Source organism: Lytechinus variegatus, chromosome 1 (genome assembly GCF_018143015.1).
Source record: "Lytechinus variegatus isolate NC3 chromosome 1, Lvar_3.0, whole genome shotgun sequence".
Classification (NCBI taxonomy): domain Eukaryota; kingdom Metazoa; phylum Echinodermata; class Echinoidea; order Temnopleuroida; family Toxopneustidae; genus Lytechinus; species Lytechinus variegatus.
The window spans coordinates 69334173-69359857 of record NC_054740.1 but is presented as its reverse complement, the minus strand read 5'-3'; the positions used below and the strand labels follow the sequence as shown (position 1 = coordinate 69359857).

Sequence of the window (25685 nt, the reverse complement as noted above, 5' to 3'; positions counted from 1 at the left end):
CTACTACTACATGTACTACTACTACTACCACCACTACTACTACTACTACCACTACTACTACCACTACTATGACTACTACTACTACTACTACTACTACTACTACTACTACTACTACTACTACTACTACTACTACTACTACTACTACTACCACTACCACTACCACTACCACTACCACTACTACTACTACCACTACTACTACTACCACTACTACTACTACTACTACTACTACTACTACTACTACTACTACTACTACCACTACTACTACTACTACTACTACTACTACTACTACTACCACTACTACTACCACTACTACTACTACTACTACTACTACTACTACCACTACTACTACTACTACTACTACCACTACCACTACTACTACCACTACTACTACCACTACTACCACCACCACCACTACCACCACCACCACCACCACTACTTTCTACTTCTACTTCTACTACTACCACCACTACTACCATTACTATGACTACTACTACCACTACTATGACTACTACTACTACTACTACTACTACTACTACTACTACTACTCTTAATACCAATACTACTAATACTACTACTACTACTACTTATAATAATAATGATAATTCTACTTCTAATTCTACTTCTTCTTATTCTTCTACTACTACTACTTCTTCTACTAGTGCTCCAACAACAGCAGCAACTTCTAGTACTACAACTAAAAGCCTACTACTTGTACTACTACTACCACTACTGCTATATAACCTTGATGATGTACATGTAGCTCAGAGTGCACTGACAAAATGAAGTCCCTATGTCCTTTGGAGAGAGTGAAATTAAAATTCTATGCAACGAACCTCTCTTTTCATACAGTGAACATGTAATCACCATGTAACTGATTTATCAATTAATCTCTTTTACTTGTAGTGGGAGTACAAACAAATTGGAAAAGAAGGGTTTTGCAAGAAGGTTTCTGTAAGAAATACTCTTTTGCTCTCTATCTTTGTTTTAACGCTTTCTCATTTATTTTTTCCTTTTCTCATTCTGTGCTATTCCTTCATTAATTTCTCTTTATTATTTTTCCAGGTTGCAGGGATTGATGATCTGTTCGTCTTTGATGGTGGTTTTGTTCACTTGGATGCCAATGGTAGCCTTGGTTATGACAGCGATCCTAGAGAACACACTTTGTCTAGTCTACACGTACAAGATGGCGGGACCTTCTGGCTGGAGAGCATAGATGTGTGTGATCGTGTGAGCCTATCTGCATACAACATCACTGTAAGTACTGCAAGATTGTAAAAAGAACATGTCCTTAAGTCAGTTACATGTAGGAGTCAGTAGTCCACAGTGTAAATCCACTATTACTTGTTGAACTGGGGTGGCTGGATTCACCCCATGTCATGACAATCTGCCTTACCCCTGACTCCACTTTGCATGACTTGGTGCATATTCTCCACACCTTGTACCAACCCTCCGACTCTCCACCTTCAGTTGCTTCTGCCATGCTCTACAGGGGTTGGAAAAGGAAAGAGGAACTCATTAAAAGAGTGGTTCTATGGTTGATGGCTTGTGTTTTGTGTATAATGTGTCGCCTCACTGGCAAAATTTAATGTGTCAAGGTGTCAACAACTAATTGAAAACACAACAATGACACTAGAGGATTAAAATATTCATTAGGAATCTACTTTAGATGTGAATGTATTTTGTTCAAATTGATCATTTGTGAAAGACATAGTTGAGCTATCGGAGTTCTTTGTGATGGTGTTGCTAAAACTTCAATTTTTGTTTGCTCTTTATGATAAGTCACCATCTTAACAAAGATTTTGTTCTTTTTCAATATGTTTCTTCATAATATATATTTATATACAGAGAGTAAAAATAATTTTTATATTGTATTGTACTAATGGGACGATATCTCATTTATCCTTCATGTGTGTGCATTATTTTATACAAAGGGGATTCAAAAGCATTTGTTAGAATAAGGGCTTGAATTTTAGTGCTAGGGTGGATTTGTCAGTTTGAATGAATGTCAGTATGTTGGTGGAGTGCTCGATACTGCCAAGTGATCAATATATTTAACTCTTAATCAAGATTGATAATGTATGCAGAAAATACATGGAGAAAATGTTGTCTGTTGCATCAAAATCAAATATAATATGTATATTGGAAGTGTCTTCATGAAGTTAAATATCATTTTGTAAGTCTTTGGCTAACATCATGCACATTTAAGTGAAGGTACATGTAACTTTGTGGAGGTAATAATTTTGTTTCATTAAATTACATACAGGTGTATGGAGGAGGTCACTTTCAGTCTAACGCTGGTCTCAATATCTCGGCATCTCATCTCTTTGCTATTTACTCTGGTGGTGAACTCAATCTTGATCATTCTGGTTTCCAGACTCGGTCTTCCATCCAGCTTGGATCTACACTCGTCAGGGGACCGGGCCAGGGCTATGGTAAGACCATATGCATGAAAAATCCAGTTTAGAAATAGATGTTCATAATTGGTCTAATTTGCTCTTTGAAATTTGATGCCTCAATCACACATAATGGTCAAGAAATAAAAACAATTCTGTTTATTTGGAATACTCCTTGAATGTCAATTAATTCATAAAATGAAGAGGTTTTACAGGTTAGCTTTCAGACTTACTTTGACTCTCCGTTTTGTTGATGATCAGCCATGCATAAAGTTAGGTGGGAAGCCAATGAGCACATTTGTTGAATGAAATTATGGAAATATAAGCATCGTTTCGAGGGAACAGAACTTTGAAATTTCTTGTAACATAGGTATCAAATTAAAAAGCAGATATTGACCTTTTTAGTCATGTGATTTTCGTTTTGAAATTAAGATACCTCCCGCCATATGTCTTTTTGGTATGCTTCAAATTATTTTTACTCAATTATGTGTTAATGAGAAATGTTCTCTGTTGTACCAGATGAAAGAGGAGACTCTAAGCTTAACAATGATAGGGCATGTGTCTATTGTATTTGTGATCAAGTTATGATTAATCATGGCTAAATCTCGGTTTCATTTTTTGTGGGACGCACTGTATATACCCTCACTTGTCATATATATTGTCCCATTTACACAATTTATGAAAAGAAGTGTCTGTTTATAGCTGTAGTAGGTGTTTTGAACATTTGTTGATAAATGGAAATAGAAATTTGTAATAATTGTTAAGGGAAAAACTTAAAAAATTATTGTCCACTTTACAAATGTGACATTTACAATGTACATAATAACAATCGTAAGCTATCGTAAGTAAAATTCTTGTAATACTAGCTTAAGTTTATGGTACATGATTTGAGAAAGTGGGCGGTATCCACCTATCTTTTATACAAAAAATGCAGTCTCATTTTAATGATCCAGAACAAAATGCTCTGTACAACAATAAAAAATAAAAAAAACTTATTTACCCAAAATCAATTTTTCGTGTAAATTGGTAGAAATATATGGCTAGTGCAGGTATATCCATATGCAATATTCTTGAAGGAAATTGTGAAATGCAATCGATACAATTTTTTAGGTGGTGTTTCTGGTGGTAGTGGAGGAGGTCATGGTGGAAGTGGAGGTCAAGGGTCAGGTCAATCTCTTGTTGGTCTGGCCTATGGCTCTATCTATGAACCCACAGACTGTGGCAGTGCAGGAGGCTATGGAGAACACTATGGTAAGCTATTCTATTCTATAGTTGCCAGAATTGTAGTTTCAGAAATTTTCAACAACCATTCTCTTTTATTGTAGACCTATTTATTTTCATGAATATAAAAAAAAACACTCTCTTTTGTTATAACAATAGGTATGTAGTTCCAAAAATATTTGACCACCATTTTCTTTTATTGCTGCAGTGATTACCCTTTTCCAGAATAAGTCCCAGTATTATGTACTTTGCAATAACTGTAAATAAAGAAGTATTTAATGTCAAACTTGATGTATAATTGGTTCTTGATGAAGTATCTAATGTCAAACTTGATGTATAATTGGTTCCTGATTGGTAATTGATTTATGCATTAACCTGTTTAGAGCTGTTTAGAGCTATGGATATTTGCATTCATTTGTCAATCTAATCGAGTCAACTTTATATTGAAGTAAATACTTTCAAGAGAATATTGCAGCTGATGGGATAGTGAAATGAAGGATGTAGTTAATGTGCCTAGTTTATCCGTCTTCTATTTTGGTAATATCAAAGTAAGAAATTATATGCTTTGCCTACTGGGGCAGTCTCGAAAGTTTAGATTTGTATCATACAAAATGTCATAATGATGATTATAATACTGATAAAAAATTTTCTAGTACCATCTACTAGAAATAATATATTCTGAGGTGCACTTTTATTATTACCCCAGCTTTAGCTTGAGCAGCCTTCCAGTGTACAGCCATTATAGGTATTAATCCTGCTGGGTACTCATTCCTGTCACCTGGGTTGAGTGCCGCATGATGTAGGTAAATTTCTTGCCGAAGTAAAACATTCCATGCAGGGTTTCAAACCCACGACCCTCCAATTGACAGATGAGAGTCAGAACCACTAGACCACAACATCCCCAATATTAAGATAAATTTATACGACTGAATTTATTCATTTTTTTTTTACAGGTGAGCTGTATTTTGGATCTGAACCTACCAAGAATACACTTCAGTTGCGCGGCATTGGAGGCAGAGGGGGCGGAGCTTTGAAAGTTACATCACGTCATGTGATCATTGATGGCATTATATCAGCCAATGGCGAACCTTCATTATATGCCAGAGCAGGTATGAAATGAATGGTGAACCATACCAAATGTAAAATGGCAATGATTTAGTGTATCCTTATTGAATAACTGCTGGTTGTTGTGGAAATTACTGCTGGAAATAGAGGAAGCAGCATCCAGAACTGAACCTTACGTAAAAGATGAAGAAAGATTCTGAATTCAATTAACAGGCAAAAAAAAAATATTTGAATGGATAGTGCAATCAGTTGAATGGAGTAAGGAAATAGATGGGGTTGTTTTTTATTATGATTCTGTTTTTGTATTGGATTATTATGACTGACTAGAGCCCATGTTTATTTTACATGATGTGTGCTTAACATTTTAAGCATATTTTCTTGATATTTGATACATGTTCGTATTGTTTGATATGCTCAATATACTTTCATCATGTTAAAATGTGTGTAAAAAGTTAAATTTTCCTGTAGTTTATAATGACAGTCACAGTTCTGTGTGCACGCCCTTCTTGGCGACCCAGATTGGCTGGCTCCTCCAATGCGCCTTTGAATGTCTTTGACAGATATATGGCGCTATACAAATGCTGTCCATCATCATCATCATGAACTAGGAAATGAATTGAATTGGATTGTGTTATCATGAATTTTAAAATTTCTATCTTAGGAGGAGGATCTGGAGGGAGTGTTTGGGTAGAGTCTGAGGAGCTGGATGGCGTTGGTACCATCTCTGTTGACGGAGGCAATGGCCAGCTTGAAGGAGGAGGAGGTGCAGGTGGAAGGGTTGCTATTAACTATCAGAACATGGTCAACTTTAATGGCACCATCACAGCTACTGGAGGTAAGAGATAATTCCAGAAAGTTTGTACCGCACCCTCATATATGGGACATTCCAGAAAATTTTAATCTTTGTTTAATAGTTCATACGAATGGATGTTATGCAGTAAATATTTCATGGCTGAGCAGTTCCTGAAATGAAGATTGATTATTTTATAAATAAACCAATTTCATTCATCATTTTGATCCCTTTTGGACACTAATATACATGTACACGGTAGTTTATGATTTTGGTGTATACATGTATGGTAGTGTAAGTGAAACAGTATGACCTTCCTTATATCATGATCTGTAGAATATACAATTTGGATTAGTTTGCTTATGTTTGATAATCAGTACGGCTGAATCTTCGATCAAATATGTGCAAACTTATGTAAGATCTTCAGTAAGTTAAAAATAGTAAAAGAAATCACACCACTTATGCCTTTCTTTGTGCATTTTACACTTCAATTCTTAAAGTGGGTCCAAGGTTTGATGGAGGAGCTCTTGACATCATGATGATTCCTTGTGTGATGTCATCGTTCATTTTATGTGATGTCATAATTATGATTTCATCGAGACATCGTGAAGATGTTGAAAAATGGAAGTTGTTTGTCTGCACCACACCAGACAGATTATTTTGCTTACACCTGTTTTCATGTGCTCTACACTTTTGAATGAATGATTGTCGCATTAGCAATATTTTTAGATGCCACATATCCTTTTAACTATGATATAAGAGCCTTGTTGCATTATATTGTGTGAAAGGTCAACATGTTCTGTATGCATGTCCAACATAGGCAGTTCATCCAGAGAAGATGGTGCAGCTGGAACAGTTTACCTGGAACGTCATGAACTCCTGTCAAACACATCTAGACAGGTCACCCACAAGATACTCAAGGTCAACAACAGAGGGCGTTCTGAGCCTCGTTCATTAGATGGATTGCAGGAACCTCTACGTAACCTCCTGGATGGACTCTATGATGATATTACCGAAGCTGGAGGGATAACGTGGCTGTGGCATACTGATAATGAATATGGGTTTGATGAGGTGATTAGCTGTCATCTGAAAGAGTTGCGTTTAAACGAAAGCCAAAAAATCAATCGCAAGTCCAAAATGCGTGCTGTTGATTGGTTGAAAATCAAGTTGCGCCTAAATTTTTAGAGTTGCGATTGATTGCAACTCTTTCTGCAACAGACCCCTGCAATATGTGACTTGCCACCCCACAACCAACAATATGTCGACCAAAATGAATATTGATTTTTTTTTATTAAGCTTGAAAATTCACTTCCTAAGCTTTAAAATGATATGCAGTATGGTGAAATTCACCAACAATAACCATTACAAGTACTTGTTTGAATGCAGAGGAAATAAAGCAAGAGCTTTAAAAATAAGGACAAAACTAGGTTTGAAGTCTGGGGTTCACTCAAGCATGACATGTGCATACTGTGTAATCTCAGTGAAACTTTCAAGCAGTCCGAAATAGTAGTGTCCAAGAAACTCTTATATCTTTTCTTTTATTCAACTTTTTGACTTCAAATTTTAATGGTATGAAGAAGAAGAATTGCTCTTTCAGATCAGCTATTTTATTTTATTTTTGGTTTTTGAAGACCAATTTACTATTTTTGCTATTTACAGAGAACCGGCTTACCTAGCGACTTTTTGGTGGTTTTGGGGTGGTAGTACACATATAGAAGTTAAAATATTAGGGGAGCAAATTGCATGTTCATTTATATTGTCTGAAGCATTGTCAATGGATTTTGTTGAGTTCAGAATAACCCATGGAGTTATTTCTATGAATGATTTGAAACAACATTGAAATATAATTTACATATCTCCATTGCTTAAGACTTCAACTGACCATAGCTCTTTCATCTTTCAAAATAACCATAGTAACAATAATAATAGTATTTTTTCATCATATCACTGATGGCAGAGATTCATAATTGAATTCTGGGGTTAGTTAAGAAAAACATGTGCTTATTGTCAACCCTTGTGAAATAGACATTTCGCCTACGCTTCTATTGAAAATGTCTCTCCTAATTCTTCTTTGTTTATACATGTAGATTCATCTTCATGGAAATGCACATGTTGCAATTCTGAGTAACACTTCCGGGGAGACAATCACCATTGTTGGAGGAGAACTGTACGGGGATCGTTCGGCAGTGATACACATTGGCAAGAATCAATACCTTCACTTCAACTTCACGGATGTCTACTTTGCTGCCAATGTTCTCCTCTATAGGTAAACGTATGAACAGAATTGTGTTGTCTGTGTGACATGGAAGTGCTGACACTATTCTCTTTCCTCATGATGTGAAAGTCATGAATAAAATTAGTTACATGTATCTATTTAAAAAATTATACATCTTATATGTAATAAATCAATCATTGGACTGATACAATTAGTAAATACTGCATGATCATTTAAAAATTCTCTCTCATCTTTGTTTGTCATTATTATATGCAAGTTATTAACCAAAATACAATTTATGTCATTATTGATGCATGATGTACATGTACACGTATAGATGATTATTTTCATTCATTTTATACAACACTTCTTCCAATTGTTTGTGAAACTATATTCATTGCTTCAACCAATGGTTTTTAAAAGCACATTTGTGAATTTGGGCCATTATGTACAAATTTGTATGGATGTATCTTCTGTCATTACTGTCTCTAATTTTGATGTCAGATATGGTGAGCTGACAGTTCCTCCCAGACTCAGCATGAGGGATGTTTGGATGGATATCAAGGGGACATTTAACGGAATAGATCAGTTTACAGTAGATGAAGGTGGTCAGCTGACTATATGGTCAGTTGGACGGTCAACTGGTCAACCGATGGGTGTCTATAAGTGTGTCAACATGACGGTCAGATCAGAGGGAAATGTGAAGGTAAACATCTAGTTTATTCAAGAAAAAAATAGTAGGGTATCAAATCTTGAGACAAATATTTTTCTGGGGAAAACAGGTGCAAAGATAATCAGTTATTGCCAATCCTAGAGCTCTAAGGATCAATAGTTTATTTAGTGTATTACTTCTTGCATTTAATATGATATTTTTAGGGCAAGTCCTCTTGTCCATAGCATGCATTTTGATATTACAGCACAAATGGGAAAAATCAAAATCCAGTCAATGGGGCGCCTATGGCCATGATATTCTAAAGCCTTGGATTAGTTTAAGTCCAGAGATGGAAATAATATTGCTTGCACAATAGTTGGTACTGATAAAAATGTTTAAATAAAATCAATATGTTGAAATGAAATTCACATGGCTGAGAGAAAAATCATGTCAAGAGAAATTAGGAGAAGCCATCTTTAAAAGAAGTTAAGCATTTGAAAAAAAGAATATATTCATTTATTTTGCTGAGAAAATAATGGATACCAATTTAATGTGAAGTTAATGGTTCGTTCTCTGTGAAGTTTGGTATTGAAGAGGTGGAAAGAGAGAGCAAAACAAAATACATTTCAGGATTTTGGAAGGCATCAGCGAACATTGAGCTAGAGGATTTCTTTTCATTTTAAGTGTGCTATTTATAAGCCTGGCAATTCTAGAATTGTATTTTAATATATTTTTTTCATTCCAAGGTATGTTGACTTTATATGAAATTATTGCATTTTAGATGTTAGCAGTGGAAGGAGATGATGACATCACATTCCAGACCACATACCTTATCATCCAGGCTGGTGGGATTGTAGAAACTAATCGATTGATCATCTCTGCTGAAAATATCACCATTGATTCATCAGGTATACCCTTCAATATTATGCTTCCTTTCCCATTATATGAGAGTGAGGTAGATGTGTTCAAATATAGAAGAGTGAAGGTGTATCAGAGAATGAATCTTAAAGTGTTATTTAATATGTATGCATTTATATATATTGTTATCTTATTTAATTTTCTCTCCTGGAATATGAATATGAAATATACAAACACTGCAACAGTTGTTCACTCGTCATTTAAGCAGAATGGGCTTGTATCCCACAGCTGTCACCATATCAGATAACAAAAATAAATTACATCTTGTTTGTACTGCCAAAATCAATATGGTTGGCAGCTTTGCCCCCCCCCTCATGGGTGCCACTTTAATGTCTGCAACCTTTTTGAGGGGGGTATGGATATGTTTGTTTCTTTCTAGTAGCTCTTATTTTCTTATTCTCAAACATTTGCTTCGTGCAGGATCACTGAATGCAGATCACCGAGGACATCCAGCTGGAGAAGGTCCTGGGGCTGGTCTGCCTCGCACTGCATTCCCTGGCGTCCAGGGTGGATCAGGGGCAGGACACGGTGGACGAGGGGGACGGTCCTATGGAGGGATCTACTCTGCTTGGTCCTATGGTTCCACTCACATGCCTCGGCAGATGGGCAGCGGTGGAGGTCTTGGTGGATCTGGTGGTAAAGGGGCAGGTGAGAAACTTGTTAAACCTGTCTTAATGGCAACCTTTCTGTAAAGGTCACCGGGGAAGACTAACCATGAAGCTTGCTACAATAAAGGAAGAAGTCTGTGTTGTTAGGTATATCCGACTACTTATTTGACTTGAAGAACATTTCATGTGGGGGCGTCTCGGTCTAGTGATTATGACTCGTCTTTCAATCAGAGGGACATGGGTTCGAAAACCAACCATAGCATGCTTTCCTTCAGCAAAAAATTTACCCACATGGTGCTGCACTTGACCCAGGTGAGGTGAATGGGTACCTAGTAGGATTTATTCCTTGAATGCCTTAGAGCCTATATGACAGCTCAGCTACAGCTGGGGTAATGATATGATACCAAGTATCAAGCACATTAAAGTTTATGCAATTATAGTACATGCAGCTGCACTATATAAATAGACTATATTATTATCATTATTATAAATGGCCACACTTTCAACAGCTTCGATATGATACTTGATGACATATAATTAAATCCCCTAGCTTAATTTCCAGTTATATATCAAAACTGAAGTGGGGAATAGGCGCTAAGAGATAGATACCTTTTTTTTTTGGTGTGACTCTCCCAGGATCTATGTGGCTGCTTGTCAATGATACCTTGAGGGTCGAAGGTCGTCTCCATGCCAACGGAGAGGATGGATATTCGACCTCAGGAGGAGGATCTGGTGGAAGTCTGTTGCTGGATGTCTTTCATCTTGATGGGTCTGGTAGTATTGAAGTCAGAGGAGGCAGCGGTAAGTTGAAAAGTAAACATATTAAAAAGAATAAAGACTGAATGGATGAATATGATGTATTTTTGTAATAATTGATGAAATTAAAATGCATTTCTTTCGATACATATCAAAATCTCTTGCAAATCAGGATTGCTAATTGCTGTTGACGTTGACCTTTGCACCCATGCCTCATAATATATTGCCATCTAGGAAAGAATATTAGTGCAGTATATTGGTTGTTGAATATGTCAGGACTGGCTGTTGACATATAATACCAGATCCATAGCTGATACGAAGTGTGATTGCTCCTAAGCGCGTCACGTGATATGATCAAAATCTGTATATTTTAATGTAAAATTGTTGTCCATTCACTGAATTTCAGCCAGCAATGGTGGAGCAGGAAGCGGTGGTAGGGGTGCCATATACTACCAGCATAGCAGCTTCACTGGTGACTACCTTATGCAAGGGGGCATGGCATCAGAGAAAAATGGTGCTGCAGGTACCTTCTTCCTCCAACAGAACACAACCGATGGCAACGCAGTCTATCGCCATCTAGTGGCGGACAATGACCAGCAATCGTCAACATCGACGGTCATTGAGGAAGAGAGTCTTAACTTGAGAGGGCCGTTTTCCGCTGGATCTGTCTCGTATGCGGCATACAGTGGAGTGATTGTCGGGACCACTCATAGTCCTTACAAGCAGTCGTCTTCATCGTCTCATCCCTATAATGCTCTGAGCAACATGTTCAACCCTGTCTCTGGTGCCTATGTCACCCATACCTCAGCAACTGTCATGATCACCATCACACTTCCTTTCACCGTCTATGTCAAGGCTATCAAAATCAATCCTGTATGCAATGGGTAAGATGATTCTTTTGAAGATTTTAAATATCTCTGCATATTTGCAGTGGCTTTTGTTACAAGTTCTATTTCTTACCATCAATAATCATAATTCAGACATTGTATTTGGTTGGTAAGAGCAATCAAGTATTACCACTGAACCAAATAAATAATGACCCTTTGCAAAAAATAAACTGAAAATATTTGATTATCAAACATAAGAAATAGTGATTAAATAATTTTTACATTTTTTGAAATCAAATATAAAGTCATATTTTAATGAAGAAAACATACCTTTTGTTCATTGATTTATGTATTTTCTTTTCTCACAAAAGCTAAGAATTCAGTATGTATCAAATACAAATTGGATGGGGCATAATTTGGAAATTATCAGCTCTATAAATGTATGTTAAGTCTGCTCTCATGCAATGATTTATCATATGACTTCAAATTCATATTTCCCTTAAAAACCATATGAGAATGTTTGAGATAAGTGAGAAAGCCAATTCATCATATTATATATCACATGCAGTTGGGGTTATGGAACTCAGTTCCGCATCGTTGCCTACTCTGAGATGGAAGCTGATGTAGCAGATGTGACCAATGGGTTTGTAAGCACTCTCGGGTGCTCTGGAATTTATCAAGGATTCTACCATGTCAGAAAAGATGTCATTAAGGTAGGTTTTATCAGTCTTTATCCATAAAACTTATCTGTATCCCTTTCTTTGGCTTATTTATGAAAGCTAGATCATTTGGCCATTAAATTGATTTAAAGATATGCCCCCCAAGAAAAAAGAGGAAATATGCTGTTTTTTTTATAAAGTCAATAATTTTATTTGGTTCTTTTTTGGTTTACTTGGTTGTTAAGGCTTGCTATCTAGACTTATAAGACCATCTTGACAGTCACAATGCTACCTGTTTTGATAAGGGGTATATTTGAGAAGATGACGGTGTCAATGCTTTTGGTCAGATTTAAGATAAAATTTAAATATATTCATAAATGTTGCTTGAACTACCATTAGGGTTAGCCTGTTCCACTTGTCGATGGATTGGAAATACATAGGGACTTTGTCACCAATACCGCTAAAATTGCATTAATATAGAAATAAGATTGGATGTTGTTTTTTTTTACATAACTCTTACAGTTTGAGATTCACCTCCAAGGAAATGCAGGATTTGCTTCTTTGGGGAATGTTGAGATCTTGTCAACAGAGAACCCCTTAGCTACAGAGCAATCAAGGTATTCTGTCCATCCTGAAACACTCATAGTGACATCATCAGAGGAATCCTCAGTCCTTCATTATGACAAGGTAATGAGAGAGAAGCCATTCCATCATAATGGACATGACATGCCCACAGTTTCAAAGACTCATAATTCTGCGACAGTAGACGAAGACGACTACTTCTCTGTGATTAGGTTTATTGTTTCTATGAAAGGGAATTTACAGATGCTGCTTCTAAAAAAGTTGTTGATCCTTGATGTCTGTTGATAATGATAATAATAAGAATAATAATGGTATAGGTTATTTGGATAGAACACATATCCACCTTGTTATGTAATCAAGGTGCTCCTAGATTACCCCAGGAATTACTTAATGCCGGTACCCATTTAGCTCACCTGGGTGCTTGGGTGCTGGACATGGTGGATCAATTTTTTGGCTGAAAAAAATTATGCCATGGTTGGGATTGAAACTCGCAACCCACTGTTTCAAAGTCCGGACACTAATTCAGTGGGCCAAAACACTCCAATAGCAACAACAAAAAATATTGCTCATAGCCTGTATTTTTCATTGCATATCATTTTCACAGATCACAGTGAAAGGTGGAGCCAAACTTGGAATAACTGGCAATTCTTCAAGTCTCTCACTCAGAGAATCTCTGACTGGTGATCATACTGGTCAGATCACTATCAGAACCGGACAGTCATTCGATATCCAGATACCTAGGACCTTCTTGACCATTTCACTCTTAGCCAAAGTCAACAGCTCTATCACTTTGTCCCAAGTAGTAGAGTGTCGTCGTATTGGCATGAAAATATATGGTAAATACATGTACACTCGTGAAGTCCAACAACTTTTTCAGATATACAGTATGTATCCAAAACACATCTGACAGATCACAGGATTGCAATAATGATTGCATAATGCTAATATAAAGTTTACATCTTGTGAAATTATGAAATGTGCATTAAATTCATAGAAATACTTACAGATGGTCATTAATATATTTCAGTTTGGATAATTTCTTGAACATACTTAAAAAAAAGAAGAAATGTATACATGAGTTTAAACAATATTTTATGGATGCTGCTTTTTCATTCAAGGCATTTTTTGAATTCTGACTTTTGTTATCAACATATGTCTTTTTGCAAGGACCATTTGGTTCAAGTAGGTAATAGGATAAGTTTAGAATCCCATTTTACTCTACTTTAATTGATATTTTATAATCAATGAATTGACATCAACAATTGCATTTATAAAACTTGTTATTAAAGGGGGGGGGGGGTTTACCCTGACAAAAAGTTTTTTGTAAAAAATACTAGAAAAAACAATAGTCAATTTGGGGAATGTTTGAGAAAAATCAATCGAAGATTAAAGAAAGTTATATGAAATGCATAAATTTCAATTGTTTAATGGTGCATGATGACAAAAATATTTTTTCGTTCAGGAGTGAGTGTAAAATGATTTGTCTGTTGGTATACTGAAGGTGCAATTGAAAAAAAATTTAAATTTTTTAGAAACTTACATTTCACTGAATTTTTGAAATTCACAATACAATGAAAGCTGCTCGCATGTAATAATAATAAAAAAACTTTTAATAACTTTTTTAATCTTTGATGGATTTGCCTCAAAAATTCACCAATATTTTGAAAATATGTTTTTGGCAATTTCTACATTAAACTGTCTGAGAGGATGAAAATTCCCTCCAATGGATATTTTGACAAATATGGTAGAGAAATTTGTATAAAAAGAGCCTTCAAGTACTTGTGCATTCTACATCTCTGTGAAAAGGTGAACTTCACAGACTAGACAGACTGACCATTGGTGACCAGTGCAGAGTGAGCTTGGAAAATCCTACTTTCACTCTACTTGAGATTGACTACCTGGACATCAAGACATTCGGTTCTCTGGACATAAACAATGAAAATGATGGACATACTACAATCCTTGGAACGAAACTCGATGTGAGGAGTGGAGCCCAGGTTAGTGAAAAGAGTATGTTATGAGCCCTCTGACCCGAAGACTAACAATTTATTTGAGATCTGTTATGAAAAATCTGATTTGTTTGATGGTTTGCCTAACAGTGAGGTGAATGCAAGTCTGATCTTGACTCTTCACTGAACAAACTATATTTTGTAAATACTTATAAATGTTTGTTTCATGGACCTCCAATTCATTCATCATTCATTTCTAGGCCAAATAATGCTTTCTTTTTATAGTCAAGGAATTATTTCAATAATTAGGTTTTGACATACTAGATAAGAACTCTTTCACTGATCGAAGTATAAGTGTTACCATCAGCTGTCCCCACGTTCATTGAAATATTTTCTTATTTTTTGACAGATGATGTGTGGAGATCTGAAGGTTGATTATGATGATATCAGTTTTGAGCCATCAAGTCTTCTCCAGGTTGGATTCTCACCAAACTATGAGCATCATCAATATGATGGTACGTATACACTCAGCATATCATCAGGGCCCTGTCTAACAAGGATTTGCAATTGATCCACTGATAATCAACTATGGATAGCCAGTGACCCCAAATCTTAAATGCAAATTTAAGATTCAAAGTGTTGTATTATTCATACTTTTGCAAGCATCAGTGTCTTGAAAAGTCAGTGTGCTCCTTCTAAGTTCCAAAATCATATTAACATTATGTTATACAGTGGAAAATCTCACCAGTCAAACCTTCTTTAGATTGTGTTTGCCAAGCTTTATTTCCATACTGCAACGTGTGAATAATCATGATAGAAGTTTTGCTTATGTCACCAAAGAGCAAAGAATGTGGTGTTAAGAATCTCAACGAACACTGAATTTCCATTTTGGAAAAAGGAAAACGGGGAACTCTAGGACAGTCATTATCATACCCTACAACGCCATTGATGCAACAGATTCACCATGTACACTTGACTGTTTTGACAGTACCTCAGTGGTTGTCTTTCCTTCTCTAGGAATAGGGCTTGGTTTATCAGGTGCTTCTGGAAGCTCAGGTGCAGGTCATGGCAGCAATGGAGGACAGGGCCAATCTCAGCCTATTGCTGGGGCATCCTATGGTTCCTTCATGACCCCTGATACCTTTGGGTCAGTTGGAGGTCACTCCATCTTCCCCCATCATGGAGGATCCCCCGGTGGAGGTCTCTTCCTCTGTGCCAAACGGAGTTTGCACATTGATGGTACTATAGATGCATCAGGTAAATAATGACAGAGTTTATAATAATAATTATAATAGATACATTTGTATCGTGCTTGATACATATGTTTCATATCGTATCCGGGCATGCCCCTCACACAATGCATGTCTTACACCACTCCCTGGGGAGCATTCCAACAAGAGATCCAAGACTCAATTGCTAAGCATACTACCGAGGCCATTGCATCCTTCCAGGTACCCATTAACACCTGGGTGGAGAGTGGCATAGTGTGGATTACGTCTTGCCAAAGGATGCTAGGCCGAGCTGGGATTCAAACACATGACCCTTGTATTACAAGCTATAGCTAAACCACAACGCTTCCACAACACAGTTTGAGTTGACCAGTACTGCAATTATTGTTGCTCTCAAGTTTGTATTGTTGTTAGTAGGTTTTATTTGGTTTCATGATATTGTTTAATAAAGTAGATAATATGATGTTGTAACGATTTTGAAGGTGGTCTAACATTACCCCATCTTTACTGGACTTCCATCTCAGCAATCAGAACATTAAGTTCCTGATATCTGTTCCAACTGTGTTAGGAGTAGTAAGTGTAGATTAGGACATGAAAGTAAAACCTTGTTAATGTCAGTCTGACCATGTATCCACTACAACATGATACCCTTTGCAGATGCTAAGGAAGTTATGTTTCCTGTTTCATACACTGATGAACATGTACCATAGATTAAATATAGGAATGTTGTGAGTTGTAAGAAAAATGTTAGCAGTCATTGTACATATCATTAACAAATTTCACAATGGATACCAAAGCACTTCAGTTGGTATTCCTTTTTTTAAGATGCTGAACATTTTGTTATGGCTTATTATTCATTTTGGACCTGAGCTTGACTAACAGCTGAGTCCAAGTCTCTTGTATTGCTCAAGATTGGTTTCATTGCTTGCTTTCATTGTTTCAGGTGGAGGTGGGGCATCTCCTCATGCAGGTGGTGGAAGTGGAGGGAGTATCTGGATTGAGACAGAGACATTCAATGGAGATGGCTCCATCAATGCCCTTGGAGGAGATGGAGAGGGAACCGGAGGGGGAGGTGGAGCTGGTGGGAGAGTGGCCGTTTATTATACCTACAACCACTTCTCAGGTAAACGAATATGACAGTCACGGAGTGTTACAGCATGCAATAGAGAGAGTAGAAAGAGCCATAAGAGTACATAGAGGGAAAAAAAAATGAGAGAGGGAGGGGGGTACATTTGATATGAGAGATGCTGCCTATGTGTTTACTTAGGAGAATATATAGATATTTCATAAACTTCTCATACTAACCACACTTGTCGATTCTTTCATGACCTTTGGAATTTATTACCAACTTTTTCTGCATGAATGATCCTTGTGCATATATTTTTAATGACTTTTAGGAAAGCATTGTCAAAGAAATTTTAACACATGTACCAATTGTAAACTATCCCTCTAATCACTTATAGTTCTTATCCATTCTGATAAATGATTGTACTCTAAATATGTTTTATCTTTTTAGGTTCATTTGTAGCAGCTGGTGGAGTATCATCCTACGAGCCTGGTGGTCCAGGAACAGTATACCTTCACAAGCTTCAACCAGTCAATGGCACCGCATTCCTTGATGCTTCCAGCCCTGAAGGACAGATCACACATGACTCCAATGTCTCATCCCCTCTCACCAATCGCACACTCTACCTCAACAACCTAGGTCGCCTGCCAAGATCCAAGAACCGCAATCTCACTGAGCTGTACTCGGACTACCAGTCAGCCACGACTATCACCTGGTTAGAGCCTTCCGAACCCGCAATGATTGCAATTCTGAGGAATAGCCAATCGCATAATTACTCCGACGACTTCGTTATAGATGAATTGCATGTGTATGGAGGTGCAGAAGTGGCTTTTATTGATCCTCTGCATCCAGAATCACAGTTGATGATGCGTCTTGGAACCATTGGTGGTGACCGTACAGGTCGGATGCTCGTCGGCTTCAATCAGACCATGGAGGTGATACAGCCAGATTTTCCTCTCAGCGTTGATGTCTATAGAGGAGGAGAGATAGTTCTCTATGGAGAACTGATTGTCAGTGGTGTGACTTTCAACATTGAGGGCGTCCTTCCTTATGCAGAAAATATTACCATCAGGGATGGAGGTGAGATATTTTTTCAGAAAAAATACATTTCCACAGCATTCAGTGATACATTTTTCATTAAATTTATGGATAAATTGATATTTTGAGTTCTTGATTAATGGTACAAGTACAATGATTTGTGAAAAATACATGTAGTTTTCTTATCATGTATTTTCTTCATTAATATCATATTTTGCATCATTGGAAAGAATACCTCCAAGCATAAACATGTACCACATGAAACTGGTTTCATATTATTGGCAGAAACTCTTTCACGACAACCAGCTCGTGTTACATGACTAGGTTTTTTGTTACAGTAATCATATTTGGATTTTAAAAAGTTAATTTCCCAAAATAGATGTCTTGCTATGTCTTGCTATAAGCAATGAGTAATGATATAATTTTAAAATTGATTTATTTATTATAATATTGATACTTGCAACCGATTGTAGATACATGTGATGTTAAACATTATTTGCAGGGGTACTTAACATGCATGAAATGATAGGGCTGGATGGTGAAGCAACAGAGACGGTTCTTTTCAACTCTATCAACATCAGGAATCATGGGACATTCCTAACTCACAACGGGAAAAACAGGAGGGCTCTGATTGGCGATTATTTACAGGTTAGATTGTAAGATTGTAATAGAGATCCTTATAATATTAACGTTTTGTTTACCCATGGCAGCCACTTTTTTTAGAAAGCTGTTTTCCACTGAGCCCTGCATAACAAAACATTTAGTACCTATGTCTAATCTAAAGGCTGAGCACTTAGTATGTAGGCAGAAGGTTCTATTTCTGTAAGTCTTATGGTGTGACTCAGCGGGGGAGTTTATTTGATATTATAATTTTAGAGATACCAATACGAGTTCATAGTGTATTGGTTTTGCGATCCGATAATACACATGTGAAATGTAATCGCATGAGCAAGTACAATCTACTTAGGCGTGAATAATCTTTTGAAAATACTGATTTCCTCACCAAAATACTGATATTCAGCTTTTAAAATACTGAAATGTACTTGTTCAGGTTGGCAGCTCTTTCAATATCTTCTTACCTTTTCATCTAACCACTTCTATCATCCACAATAGTGCTTTATACTATTGTGTTTTTATGATATTTTGTTAATAATGTGTTTTTTTGTCTTTTCCCCTCTTTTACTGTTTTGATTCTGTCAATATGTCATCGTTCATGCTCTCTCTCACCCCCCCCCCCATCCTTACACTTGCTCTTTCTTCCTTTGTGCTGTATACCCCTTAGGTGTATGGTGGAGCATCATTGCTTTCGACTAATCTCTACCTTGAAGTGACTACAGTCATAGTGGATTCATATGGGACGATCGGTGTTCTTGGGTCAACCAAGGAATCTGCAGGTATTTTCCTTTTCGCTCCTTGTATCTGCACCCTATGTCAAAAGTTTCAGTGTCAATTAATAAAAATCTCATCAGAATTTTTGTATGAACTCATTTTTGTACACTAGAATATTTGGCAAAAAGACAGATACATAAACAGATTATGAAATTAAAACAATAATCTAATAAATGAATGCATTTATATATCTTACATTACATGTATGTACATATTCCATATAATATGAATAATCATTTTGAAATTAGGATATTTGCATCAAAGCTGAATTCTGAATAGCAGTAACGATTGAATAAATCATTCAATTAATGAAGCTCACAAGTAAGGCTTTTAGTGATATGATTTTCAAGCTACTTTCTGATTTCGAATAATAGTGAAACATTTTTTGGCAAGGAGCTTTTCAGGTTGCTATTCATTTACATGCCAAATAACAAATGGTATGTGGGGTGTTTACTCTTATGAAGCAGATATGTCATAATTAAATCTGTATTTTTTTATTACTACATGATTTTTCCTGTAGAAGGACCTGGCGGAGCATTCATGAACACCGGTGCTTCCCATGGTGGAGAAGGGGGCGGTGAAAACTCTTTGGTGCCCGTACCCCAAGCCTATGGCTCCTTCACCACCCCAACAGAGTTTGGGAGTTCCTCCAGCCCAGGAACCAATGGAGGTGGCATCCTTAGTGCTTTGATCTCGGATTTGAGGGTTGAGGGTCGTCTTGAGGCAAATGGAATGAATTCTGAGGATTCCGGCGGGGCGAGTGGTGGCAGCATCATGATACAAGCAGGAACAATACATGGGACTGGTGTCATCTCGGTAAGATATGAAACATGTGTACATTATAAATGTACGTTGCTAAGCAAGCAACTGTCCAGGGGCCCATTTCACAAGACTTACAACTATGGTCACTTTACCATTATCATAACTACTTTAGAAACCTTGATTTTGATTGATTGTTTTGCCCTGTTACCATGCTCATTGCCATGATAATACAGTTGCTATAGTTGCAACTGTTTCTGAAACTGGATGCTAAAGAATTATTATTCTGGTTTCATATTCTATAAATATTGAATATTTTTTGTGACTTCATAAAACATTGTTATTAAATTAGCAGGAAATCATATTGCAGTGCCTTGCTTACAACTTGTCAAGTCATGCAGAATGTTGGTTCTTTATTCGAGAATTATGTAATGTCTCAAAATGTTTTCCTCAAATATTCTTTTCAGTTGTCATTTCCTACCATCTACTTTGAGAGCTGAAAATTTTTATAAAAATAGGTCATCTTTTTGTCTGAAAGTATATTTTTTTTGTGTTCAGCAAATGAGGTTTAATATGACCTGCTACCCCCAAAAAACCAACAATAATTCATCCCAATTGAATTTTGATATTTTTATCAAGCTTTAAAAACCAAATCCTTAGCTTTAAACTGATTTATCAACAGTCACTTAAACTGTTCTACTGAATGTAGAATATATTTTAGTGAGAGCTACAAAGGAGAAAGCAAGGTTAGAATCGGGGATTTACTCAAACATGAGAAGTGCACACGCTGTGCAATCTCAGTGAAATTTCCAAGCAATATGGAAAAAAAATGTGTCAATAACACCCCTGTATCTTGTGCTTTATTTTACTTTACAACTTTAAACTTTGAAAAGAATTACTCTTTCAGAAACGATAATTTTGTAATCTATATTCTTGTTGATCAAATTATAGTTTTAGCTACATTCTATTTACAGTGAGCCTTCCCGGGTGACTTGTTGGTTTTGGGGTGGCTTGTCACAAATGAGAGGACTCTAATGGCACATTGCAAGAAACTTGTGATCAATTGCAAGTATAATTTCAGTCCCTGAATCAAGCATATGTCTTGTAGTTAATTATAAATTTGCATCTAATTGCTAATCTGCTTCTGGAAACAAGGAGTGTAATCTGATTTGAAATTGTTTGCAAATATTTTCTTGCAACAACCCCTTAGTACAGGTAAATTGTCTATTTCCAGGCAAATGGAGGCTCAGGGACATGTGGAGGAGGGGGTGGAAGAATGGCACTGTACTATAAACACCTCAGCGATGGCGTGACCCATGAGGTCAGAGGAGGTCAAGGGTCATTGTATGAACACGGAGCATCAGGAACAGTCTATCTGAAGGAAGAAGGGGATCTGGAGAGAAAGACTCTTAAATCTTACAACCATTTTGCCAGAGCAAGCTCACAGGTACATGTACTCACCATTGTTTTTTTTTTTTTTCAGTAATGATAATGAAAATAATTGGTTAAGACACAGGACTATTTATCGAGAAATGATCTGAACCGTTTACATTTTGTGTGTTGTTTGCTTGATGTACATAGAGTCTCAATTCTAAAAAAGTACTTTTCTTTTCTGTTGCATATCGAAAATATATGCCTTAATTACACAATCTATTTCAGTTATCCTATTTGTTGTAGGGATTTTTACCTTTATTATTGCTGGTGGCACATCCCGATGATCGCAGCCTTGTTTTAGTTTTCAATCCAATGCTTTGGATTGAGATATGTGCCATAACAGGTTATCTTTGAAGTAGATCCCCATTTGCTTTGGCTGTTAATTTGCTAGTGCTGATTTTTTTTTCTCTGGCAAAAAATTGCAGTCATCAGCTTCAAAAGTCAGCAGCAATGATGTATGTTGATGTATCACTCTAAAAATAATGTTTGTGTAATGAAGTAATGTTTGTTCAATGTGTCGTATCAGTGGTATAAAGAGCCAACGATTTTTAGGGGGCACAAGAAAATATATCAGGTAAACATTCTAAAATGTGAAAAGTGAAAGAAGCAAATGTGATATCATATCTTATTTCCCTGTCATTTTCTAGCTTGTTATCTTTCTTTGTCATTTTCCTTGGTGGTGGAACATTGAGGGGGATATGCCACCAACCCCCATTTTGTGGATATGATACAACCATCATTATCATTTTGTGCATTGGGTGATGGGATGAGGGCCCCTCCTATAATTTTTCAACATAGAAGAAAAATACATAATGTGGAAGAAAAGGGGAAAAAGAAAAAAAATAATCATCAGGTATATATGTAGATTAATTGTGTTACTCTTTCTTAGCCCTGATAGTAAAATAAATTTATACTGCTCATTCTGATGTCATCTTCATAAAAAATTACTTCCTAGTCTAAACTGCTCACAATTCTCTCTGAGCTCTGCTTTAGAGGAATGCTCCATAATATATATTGTACTATTAGGCTTACACTGTATGGTACATGTATCTGTTTTTATTCCCATGACAGGTCAGAAGAACTGTTGTCCCTCTTCCTCCAGACCCTGATCTTGACCATGATCTTGATCTCCTGGACATTGGTCAGTATGCTCATGTTGAGCTTGAAGCAGTGGACTTTCATGGTGACCCTGCAACCGATGACTCTCGTAGAACGCTTCACACGTCTGATATCGCTGGTGATCTGCTGGGAGTGCTTCATGTAGGAGAGAATGATAGTATAGAGATTGGGGCTAATGCTACTTCCAGGATACCGTTCGGCATCACTGTTTACCAGGTATGGATTGTAGCTTTAAAAGAAGTGCAAGAACGGGGGAAAACCTGATTAAACACATCTGAAGAAAACATTGTCAAATAACACTACATGTGTTGTTATATACATGTAAGACTCTTTCATTTAAGTGCAGTGAGACTTTGTGGTTTGGTCTTGCATTTCTGTTTCTTACCATAACAACTTCTAAGTTTTACTGTATATGACTCTGATATTACATGTGAAATATAGTACACAGATACGTGCGCTATACAAATTCTATGTTATTACCATTAATGATAAAGAAATTTGGGGCTCATGTTTTATGAAACTTGGTATTACAATGGCTTGGTTTTACTTTCCTTTACCAGGATGGAAGAGTATCCCTACCACCAAAGTCTGTCTTCCAGGGTGTAGACCTCACCATGCTGGGAGGAAGATTAGAAAGAGTGGACTTGTTGGAGATCGCAAAGCACTCTCGATTCACCTTTGACCCCAGTGCCAGCATCAATTCTGAGCAGCCCAGTGATATCGACCTGGTTTCCATGCTCCTATTAGGAGGAGGAACCATGGAATATACAGGAAGCCCAGCCGATGATGATGAGATGAAGATGAGCTTGGAGGAAGAGCTGGAGATACGAGGAGGAGGAGTTGTGAGAGGAAATCATCTCTCCATCACAGGTTGGTTTCTCTCTGTTTGTGGGCGATCTTGGCAGTAAAGTAATATTTCACAGACGGTGTAATAAAATGTAGTGAAGAAGGTATAATGTATTTACCCCAACCATCTTTCATTCATCACCTCTGTAAGAAGTTGGAAATTTAGATTTTTTATCAATATATTACATGAAAATAAACAACAATTTGAATAATTTTGAAACCATTTGAATGGCTTAGTTTGGTAAACACATGAAATAAGTAATATGATGTTTTCATACAGTGTTCTATGATACTATAGGACATTATTGTTCCAGAGGCCTTTTTCTTTTCTTATGTAAGGTGAGTTCAGATTTATTATAGAAACGTAAAATTATGAATATTGTTCTATCATCTTGTTGCTGTTTCATTTTACTGTTTGAAAGTAATATGCCAAAGGTAGAATGTTTATCCTTACAATCAAAGAAATAGAATCCAAGCAATGAAATTCACCGTTTTTGTAATAATTTCACTTAAAATGTGGCACAAAGTATACTTTGCTCTTATACATGTAGCTTGTGTTTAATAGCATAAAAATTTAAAGGACATCAGCATATTTCAGCTTTAACCACTGTGATTGCATTGATAAAGAAATTTACAAGGCTTTACCATCCTCCACTTATGCAGTAAGTTCCTTGTAAGATTACAAAAGGTTTATCACTCCCTCCCCCAATAAAAACAATGAAAACCCTTAAAATTTGGAATTATAATTCAAAAATTTGCAGATTATTATCATTCTCTGTACAAAGAATATTGGAACTTCACTAGTCATATGCTTCAATAATTTTTCATGTACTCTACTCCAGCACATGATATAGTGATCGATTCTGGAGCCCTGATGGATGTGAGAAGGCGTGGTTGGCGATCTGGAGAGGGTCCCGCTCCTGGTATCTATGGTGAAAAGGGTGCAGCTGGCGCCTCCCATGGAGGGCGTGGTGGAAAGGGGACCAGCGTGGATCACAGTAATAATGCATATGGAAATGTTACGAATCCAAACGACTATGGTAGTGGCGGTAGTCCTCTGTCCGGTGGAGATCAGGTGAGAATGAATCACGAATATGACTCTCCAAAGGTTTATGAAACAGAATTTGGGATTTGGGGCTAAAATTTATATCAGAAGTATGCCTATAAATTTGACCCATGCCCAACATAGAGTGTAATGTGTGTCTGAAAACGATGCATTTATGCAGAACTGGTCATCTACATTGATGATTACTCAGTAGCATGCATGCATCATTTTCACACAATGTGACCAATGAGGTGATGTATTTTACACTGCAGACAACTTGGAAATAAATTGCGATTGTAACTCAACCTTAACTCTTTTTGAGACACCTTCCAAAACACTTGGATAGGTGGATTAGATTTGAAACTGTCACATATATTTAGTAATGCTAGGAGTCCACCGGGCTGGTGCCAGTTTGCGCCAAGGCAGGAGCACCCGGTGTCGCCAATAAGATGCATAGCGGCGTGCAGTGGCTCAAACTGCCTCCCAACTGTCCCGTGGTGGAGTGTAAAGGCACCAAAAATTGAATTTGGTGCGAATGAAATTTTGAAATGTGTTACAGATTTTTGGACTTCTAGCATAAAAGTACATGCTTACTACAGGAGACAAACAACTCAGTTCTGCAGATCCAATGAATTTCAGACTATCATAACTAGGAAAACAGAATTTTTACAAGTAATGCTTCTTCTCTATGTATTAATTACAAAAGCTGTTCTGTATTGTAAAATGGTAATGTGGACCCTATTCATTAAATAAACTTTAAGCTTCAAGCAGCCTTAATGATTATTTGGGGCGAGTACGGAGCAATGATATCCCGGCTTTTTACCGAAGGGTATTCAAGGCTTACTAAATAAGCCACGATAATCAGAGGCCACTACTCCCCCTTATTCCTCTTCTGGATGGACCAAAATCAATTGATTGGCTGAAATCTATCACATGCCCAGTCATTTTTAGTAGCTAATGGCGAAAATTTTACTAATGACTGGTACTAATGGCTAGTTCTATTGACAAGTAGTGATTTGGAGATGAGGTTGGTGTATTATTATAACAAATATCCACATCTATATCCTATAAAACATTTAATACTCCTCACTCTGCTCTTGCGCTAGAATGATTATTCACTCTCAT

At 36.8% G+C, this 25685-nt stretch overlaps 1 protein-coding gene across 1 annotated transcript in view; it reads left to right on the top strand.

Annotated features, from left to right (window-relative positions):
- LOC121431712 overlaps positions 1–25685 on the top strand; it is a 171096-nt gene that overhangs the window by 42109 nt on the left and 103302 nt on the right. The window contains exons 32-58 of the mRNA XM_041629374.1: positions 1063–1254; positions 2264–2432; positions 3504–3644; positions 4568–4723; positions 5341–5514; positions 6290–6540; positions 7557–7735; positions 8189–8390; positions 9118–9244; positions 9675–9902; positions 10499–10663; positions 11025–11502; positions 12014–12158; positions 12627–12791; positions 13291–13522; positions 14493–14683; positions 15045–15150; positions 15653–15892; positions 16808–16987; positions 17381–18010; positions 18471–18616; positions 19251–19362; positions 19878–20173; positions 21351–21563; positions 22622–22885; positions 23230–23557; positions 24358–24590. Of these exons, the coding sequence (XP_041485308.1) occupies positions 1063–1254; positions 2264–2432; positions 3504–3644; positions 4568–4723; positions 5341–5514; positions 6290–6540; positions 7557–7735; positions 8189–8390; positions 9118–9244; positions 9675–9902; positions 10499–10663; positions 11025–11502; positions 12014–12158; positions 12627–12791; positions 13291–13522; positions 14493–14683; positions 15045–15150; positions 15653–15892; positions 16808–16987; positions 17381–18010; positions 18471–18616; positions 19251–19362; positions 19878–20173; positions 21351–21563; positions 22622–22885; positions 23230–23557; positions 24358–24590 (5943 nt within the window). The remainder of the gene's footprint in view (positions 1–1062; positions 1255–2263; positions 2433–3503; positions 3645–4567; positions 4724–5340; positions 5515–6289; positions 6541–7556; positions 7736–8188; positions 8391–9117; positions 9245–9674; positions 9903–10498; positions 10664–11024; positions 11503–12013; positions 12159–12626; positions 12792–13290; positions 13523–14492; positions 14684–15044; positions 15151–15652; positions 15893–16807; positions 16988–17380; positions 18011–18470; positions 18617–19250; positions 19363–19877; positions 20174–21350; positions 21564–22621; positions 22886–23229; positions 23558–24357; positions 24591–25685) is intronic.